The 8294-nt window shown below is 39.4% G+C and overlaps 1 protein-coding gene across 1 annotated transcript in view; it reads right to left on the bottom strand.

The window, feature by feature from the left end:
• Window positions 1–203: 203 nt before the first annotated feature.
• Window positions 204–8294, bottom strand: part of LOC103524596 (molybdopterin biosynthesis protein CNX1-like) — a 14865-nt gene continuing 6774 nt past the window's right edge. The window contains 7 exon segments of the mRNA XM_026819954.1: window positions 204–394; window positions 859–993; window positions 995–1225; window positions 1787–2065; window positions 2601–2712; window positions 2904–3010; window positions 3631–3957. Of these exon segments, the coding sequence (XP_026675755.1) occupies window positions 204–394; window positions 859–993; window positions 995–1225; window positions 1787–2065; window positions 2601–2712; window positions 2904–3010; window positions 3631–3957 (1382 nt within the window).

Raw genomic sequence — 8294 nt, 5'->3', positions numbered from 1 at the left:
AGCGGTTAGCCATGGTCACAGACCTGTTCACTGATCATCACGTGTGCGTACTGAGGCCAGAACTTTGCTCTAGCTAGCGCCTAGCCGCCTAGATATTTTCTAGGAACGTGGAAGGTAACCACTAGGTAAAAAAATATCAAACCAATAACGATCAATTTCTTTGTCTCCGTTGGGATTGAACCCACAACCTCCCGCGGCAGGGTTTATAACTTACCAGGTTTCAACACATGAGCATCAGGTTCATCCAATTCATTTCCAGTGGATAGAATATGGATGATGGGTTTCTTGTATACTGTAATGCTGGTAACGCCTACACTGGCTAGGAGACCTAACTCTGGAGGACCAATCAGATTGCCTTCCTCCAGAATGGTCGCTCCTTTCCTTATGTCGATACCTGGAATTAGGTGAGAACAGAAAGAGTTAGGGCTAAAGGTGACTATGTATTTGTAATATAGGTAACACCCTAATCTATTTGTGAACGATGAATTTTTGGAATTCAGGAGATTACAGAATCGCAGATTGTCAGAAATGTCGTTCCCGGATTAAAGTAGGACACACACTGATACATACATCCAAAATATGGTCTATTTCCGTGTGGACACGTTCCGTCATATTATTAAATTTATCTGCGCGCGTGTATTTGATCAAATGATAAGTAATACGAAACAACTTAGTTGAAACGCATCTGGACGGAAAAGGATGCTAATCAGAACGTACGAGTGTTCGCGCTGCTTAATTTAATACACCTCGATTTTTCCATGATTTGACTTGGGCTCGAACCACCAACCTCCAGATCTGTAAGGTAGGTACTCCACCGTACTAACCACTTAGTCTCTTCTCTATCCTCTAGGATTTTACCTTTGACTCGAATATCCTGTCCTTTAGTGGGTGTCTTCAGGATCTTAATCTCAACTTCTTCTCCATCCTTGCCCTTGGTAAGTTCAGTGTCCTCTACTTGTACCACACTGTCTGCACCAGGAGGTATAGGCCTGGATTTTACCTTTGACTCGAATATCCTGTCCTTTAGTGGGTGTCTTCAGGATCTTAATCTCAACTTCTTCTCCATCCTTGCCCTTGCTAAGTTCAGTGTCCTCTACTTGTACCACACTGTCTGCACCAGGGGGTATAGGAGCTCCTGTATTGATTCTATAACATTGACTAGACTTGAGAGGGGAGGCAGACTTGACGGGACCTGCAGACCTCTCACCCACCACCTTGCGTTTCCCTGAAATAGCAGAGGCCAACATTGAGTAAACCGTGAAGTAAGTACCGAAAACTCATGAAACTTTTCTCAGTTTTTATGGGTACAATTCCAAATGTAAATTTAGATAACAAGCCTGCCGGGAGGCGCGCGACCGTCAAGAGTTCGAAGCGTCGCGTCGCCGGTTTTTTGGGTATTGTCAACTCAACTTTTCTGCCACTTTCATAAAATTAAACAAGGTTAACGAATAACAGCACACTTAGTATATCTAGTTATCTTTGGCAGACAAAATTTCGAGAATGTCATTCCGATAGGTACCTATCACATTCACGCAAGGATTGGTACCTAACTATATTTCCGGCTACGGCCACAGATTCGCCAATGGGGAGATTGGTACGATATCGGGGAATTACTAAAGGCTTATCCTAAGACATGCTTTCACGTTACTTTGAGCGGTAGATGTCTCTTTTTTACATCCAATCCCATCAAAAATTGTTTCGTCCGGGATTCAAACCCCTGGTATTAAGACTCAGAATCCATAAGCACTTAGCAATAAGTCATAGAGACGGGATTTAAAAGACATACCTGCACCATCAGAAGCGATCACCGCATATCCATCCTTGATGCTGGCATCAAATGGAGGCAAGTCATCCTTAGCTACTGTGGTCTCCGCCACAATATACCCTCCAGCCTGTCTACAAGATAAGGACTGCTTCTGTTGCCCACACTTGTTAGTTTCTATGAAGTCCAGGATTAGTTTCTGAGCAGCTTCTACTTCTAGCATGGGGTAGAGAGACTTCCGACTTCTCTGAGTGACATCACGGTTGATTTTAGACTTGAGTGGTGGAGCTGAGGCGGTAGAGACTAGAAAAAATAACGGTTAGTAGTATGGTTCATTGATAAGGCGCTTACTCGTCATGCCTAAGGCCCGGGTTCGATGTCCACTAACCACAAAAAAATTATACTCGGATTATTTAGATAGAAAATATTTCAACAGATAATAAATAGCCCGTTTACACTGCATGAATTTTATTAGGTCCAAATTTACTATTTTTCCTTAGTAGTATGGTTCATTGATAAGGCGCTTACTCGTCATGCCTAAGGCCCGGGTTCGATGTCCACTAACCACAAAAAAATTATACTCGAATTATTTAGATAGAAAATATTTCAACGGATAATAGCCCGTTCACACTGCATGAATTTTATTAGGTCCAAAGTTACTATTTTTCCGAATTTTCTTCGTTGGCAATGTGAACACTTCTCCTGTTGATTGAGCACCTAAATAGGAAGTACTATGCCACTTCTCGCCCATCTGATGAGCGACATACTACGGGATGGGTATGCTACGACAAAGGCCACACGATGGAGTTTATAGATAGGCATTTGCTATTGTACTCACCTACTAGAGATTCGCCATGTTTCTCTCTAACACTGGGCAGATCATTGTGATAAACGGCTAGTGCATGTTTCAGAACTTTCTGTATCTGATTCAAAATCGTCAGTCTGTCTGTCTGTCACTCTGTCTGTCCCCATAGAAGGACTTATCCAAACCTGGTCGACCTATATATCAAATTAAAGGTCTTTCGTGTTCCTGGTAGGAACACGAAAGGAACACGAAAGTGGTGGTGCAAATTTTGTCCAGAGAACCATAAAGCCAAAAAAAAAACAAAAAAAAAAACTGGTTTTTGTGGGACTTAGTAACCAGTGGTAAGGTTAGGATGAGGGTTTTCCTACAGAAGCCACATACAAACTGGTCCAGAACAAGATCTGGATTTGACTTTGCAACACTGTATATTATGAACTCGATGCCTGAAACAAGTAGAGAAGGGTCATAGATATTATTTTGTGGTGAAGCTGAGAGCTTTTTCGCAATAATTATTTTGGGTTTAGTTTTTCTCCCAGAACAAGATCTGGATTTGACTTTACAACACTGTATATTATGAACTCGATGCCTGAAACAAGTAGAGAAGGGTCATAGATATTATTTTGTGGTGAAGCTGGGAGCTTTTTCGCAATAATTATTTTGGGTTTAGTTTTTCTTGTCTTTGAGATAAGCCTGTGTATCTCATATCTCACGGACACGGATAGACTGACTCACGATGTTGGAAGCTTTTGTAAGCAAAAGGCCGCGTTCGATTCCCGCCCTGAGCGGACTTTATCCTAGGCTGATAAGGTTCGTTCTCGGAACGGCTGACTTTCTCCTATCCTTTCTTCCTTCTCTCTTCGATTTTGGACGATAAGACGTTCATCGGTAAGGAGGTAAGTTGTGTCCACACATAGTCGACCAGTCGTCGATCAACATCGATGGACGAGGTGAATCTTTGTTGTCGAGGCAGTTTTCAGTCGACATCGGTGGACTATGTGTGGCTACATCTTTACTTTACAGTTCCCCCTATCAAACCTCTTAAAAAGAAAAATAAATAACTCACCTGTGATCCTCTTCTGGATAAGCCCGGTGCACACTTCACTAGTCACGTGACCATGGATCAGTTCAGTTCCCCCAAACACAAACAGTATATCCGGCTCTGATTCAATCCTCTTCTCAATATCTCCACGGATCTGTTTGCCATCTCGGATTGCTATCTTCACATCCAACTTGTGTCCACCAATCAGCTTCGAGCTTATGTTGGACTCACACCAGGTTTTGATAAGAGATTGACTTTGTAGAATGTAATAATCATCATTGTTATCGTTCAAATCAAATAGGAGAACCTCGACACCTTTGTTAAGTTCGAGTAGATCTTGGTCCATTGTGACTTGGTTGGAAGAAAGAATTGATTGATTAATTTGTAATCCCCTGGTATGCACCCTGTTTACTGTTCATAGTTCCCCTTTGTACAGCCGAGGGACTATGAACAAGGAGTATACCAGGGAAGGGAGCAGATCAAACATGTGGTATTTACTGAACGAACGAAGAGAGTTCTAAGTTTTGACTAGATGTTGGCCTGATCAGGGTTTTGAAGATCCGGTAGCAATTAGTTAATTATTATTATAGGTATTCCGCGTTTGATGAAATTTGACAGAAAATGAAATTTATCTACATATAACATATAAGGTCATTAAATGTGAACAAATTTTGTTCATTAGATTTTGGGCCCTTTCTGGGGACCCCATAGTGAAATCTTTAGGAGTTAACTATGATATGATGGATTCCAAGAGTACCCACTACCCAGACTTGTAGTGAAGGACATAGTTAATTATGTCATCTGCATAGAACAATATTAGACAGAGAACAATATGCAACTGATTACTTCTCATGCCCGATAAGTTGCATAGCAGACAATTTGTAAATGACACTGATGAGTAGGTAGGTAATTATAACGTAGGTACCTACCTACCTACAGGAGCAAACAATTTATACGGCACGTATCTACATACCTAGGATACCTTGATTGATTTTTATTATTGAATGATCAATGAGTATTTTATTAGCGAGGACAGAGAGTTGATTATGAAAGAAAGGACAAGATGAGAGACTCTATTTACTGAACGAACGAAGAGAGTTCTAAGTTTTGACTAGATGCTGGCCTGATCAGGGTTTTGAAGATCCGGTAGCAATTAGTTAATTATTATAGGTATTCCGCGTTTGATGAAATTTGACAGAAAATGAAATTTACCTATAAGGTCATTAAATGTGAACAAATTTTGTTCATTAGATTTTGGGCCCTTTTCTGGGGACCCCATAGTGAAATCCTTAGGAGTTAACTACATATGATGGATTCCAAGAGTACCCAGACTTGTAGTGAAGGACATAGTCAATTATGTCATCTGCATAGAACAATATTAGACAGAGAACAATATGCAACTGATTATTTCTCATGCCCGATAAGTTGCATACCAGACAGTTTGTAAATGACACTGATGAGTAGGTAGGTAATTATAACGTAGCTGTACCTACCTACCTACAGGAGCAAACAATTTATACGGCACGTAAGAAATTTACCTAGAAAATGTCACTGAGAATGATAACAACAGGGAATTAAATGGAAGAAGAAAAGAAACAAACTAAAAAAATCTAAAAATACTCGAGTAAAATGCCAACATCCCCCACATAACCTAACTGAAGTAGGTACGTATAACTTAATGGAGACGGAAAGTTGAACAATCATCATCCTTGAAGGGCCACCTTGATACGGAAATGCCAATTATATTCCCTACTTGAGGGATTAATATATTTATTAATACCTAAATTCTTATGAAAATGGAGTCATGAGGATGAAATAAGCAAACACGGGTACCACCTCTAGTACCTCTACTGAACAATCGATATGAAACCAAAAAATAAACTTTTATAACACAAACAATAACACCAAAGAGAAACTTCGAAAACAAATTGGAAAATGAAACGTTCAAAAACACGAAGAAAGCACTTCACACATGTAAAAAATCAAATAATGTCACTGAGAATGATAACAACAGGGAATTAAATGGAAGAAGAAAAGAAACAAACTAAAAAAAATCTAAAAATACTCGAGTAAAATACCAACATCCCCAACATAACCTAACTGAAGTAGGTATAACTTAATGGAGACGGAAAGTTGAACAATCATCATCCGTGAATGTCACTGAGAATGATAACAACAGGGAATTAAATGGAAGAAGAAAAGAAACAAACTAAAAAAAATCTAAAAATACTCGAGTAAAATGCCAACATCTCCCACATAACCTAACTGAAGTAGGTATAACTTAATGGAGACGGAAAGTTGAACAATCATCATCCTTGAATAAGGGCCACCTTGATACGGAAATGCCAATTATATTCCCTACTTGAGGGATTAAAATATTTATTAATACCTAAATTCTTATGAAAATGAAGTCATGAGGATGAAATAAGCAAACACGGGTACCACCTACTGAACAATCGATATGAAACCAAAAAATAAACTTTTATAACACAAGCACTGTAAACACCAAAGAGAAACTTCGAAAACAAATTGGAAAATGAATCATTCAAAAACACGAAGAAAGCACTTCATACATGTAAAAAATCAAATAAACGGTTTATACAATTTTGATATCGACCGAATTGAGAAACTATTGACGGAAATGCACAAACTAAATATAACACGGGTACCACCTACTGAACAATCGATATGAAACCAAAAAATAAACTTTTATAACACAAACACTGTAAACACCAAAGAGAAACTTCGAAAACAAATTGGAAAATGAATCATTCAAATTTTTTTGTTTTTTTTTTTTTTTTTTTTTTTTTTTTTTTTTTTTTTTTTTTTTAAGAGGTTTGACAGAGGGAACTTTAACTGCTATGGTCTTATCGTCCCGAAATCGAGGAGAGAAGGAAGACAGGATAGGAGAAAGCCAGCCGTTCCGAGAACGAACATTATCCCATCAGGATAAAATCCGCCCCGGGCGGGAATCGAACCCGCGGCCTAGCGCTTACAAGGCAGACGCACTACGAACTAAGCTAACTAAGTAACTAGGCTGGCTGAAAACAAATTGGAAAATGAATCATTCAAAAACACGAAGAAAGCACTTCACACATGTAAAAAATCAAATAAAAAAACGGTTTATACAAATTTGATATCGACCGAATTGAGAAACTATTGACGGAAATGCACAAACTAAATAAAACACTTCACATTCTAGCAACAATCATTTCACACCTAGACAAATAGACGAGTAATGATGACCTAATAAATATAATGAGGAAAAATAAATATCAACAAAAAATAAGATAAAATTACTATTTACAATCTCACTAACAATTGAGAATATTACGGAACGGCATTATGGTGTGAGTATACTAGATGAACTGATACTGATGTATTACTATAGTCCCCCCAGTCCCCAGGTACTATAGGACCTGAATACTCAATACTACTATAATGTGTGATAACGTACAGACATAGGTTTGGAATGTCCCCTCTTCTGTACTGTTGGAATGGTTGTCGGAGTAGCAGGATAGACATCAATGTAAACAAGCATTTTGAATGAATGGCCTTTAGTTTAGACTGTAGAGTCTACTGTTGGATGATAAACAGGGAGAACACCTAACCCTAACCGGCTTAGCACTTAATTTTTCAAATGGTTCAATCTGCTTTGAAAGACAGAGAAGCACTAGTTAAGCTAACTGGCACATTTCAAAAGTTCCACTCTGTTTCGGAAGAATAAGCAGAAGTCCTTACAAGGGTTGACTCTGGTTCAGGACGAGCTCATTAAATATGACTGGAGATCAAATCCTGAAGTAAGACTGACAAATAATCTCCAGTTACCAACAACAACAAGAAAACTGAGGCAAGAGTGAAGCTGGAGAACTCTTGGTAGCCAATGGAACCTTGGGGACCATACCGGTAGCACTCTCGATGCTGGCAAGGTAAAAAATCCAAAATAGCTTCCGACTTGCGATAGACTTGCGCTCCGGAGTTCCAGGGACTCCAGGGTTCGACTCTTGGCAGGATGGAAGATTTTTCGGCGCTGTACTTGGAGTTCGGGGTGCACTCAGCCTTATGAGGACAATTGAGTAGCTACTTTAATAGAGTAGCGACCAGTGGCGGCATCACCAGTGTAAAAAGATAATTGAAATATGGAAATTGATTGCAATGGAGGCACTTAGTGATGCTGTGATCCCCTCAAAAGTTGTGAAAAGGCTCTGTTTAACCACAATAAATTCATGATTGAAAAAAGATAAAAATAAAAAGTTATTCTACTATTTGGTTTCAGTTTTCTCTCATCCATCACATTCATCGGTCAACCAGCAGAAGTGTACAAGTTCGGACCTCAGCTGTGGATGTTTGGTGTGTCCTGCTTCTTCGTAATCCCTATTGTAGGATATATCTTCGTTCCTTTCTTCCAGAAGAACAACTTCACCTCAGCCTATCAAGTGAGTTTTCTCAACCTATTTACTTTTTGTATCTGCTATACACCGGGGTGATGGTCTCTAGCTCTAGCCATGTTAAATTGGCTGGCTCGTCCTGAACCGCAGTCAACCATCGTGAGGACTTGTGCTTGGTCTTTAAAAGCAGAGAGAACCCTTTGAAGAACTGCCAGCTTGCTAGGCTGGTTAGGGTTAGCTGTTCTCCTCCCTGTTTATAGTCCCAAAGCCAGACGCTAGTCTTCTCTCTGTTTAATGTCC

Source organism: Diaphorina citri, unplaced genomic scaffold (genome assembly GCF_000475195.1).
Source record: "Diaphorina citri unplaced genomic scaffold, Diaci psyllid genome assembly version 1.1 scaffold107, whole genome shotgun sequence".
NCBI classification, from domain to species: domain Eukaryota; kingdom Metazoa; phylum Arthropoda; class Insecta; order Hemiptera; family Psyllidae; genus Diaphorina; species Diaphorina citri.
This window is presented reverse-complemented; position numbering and strand designations above follow the sequence as displayed.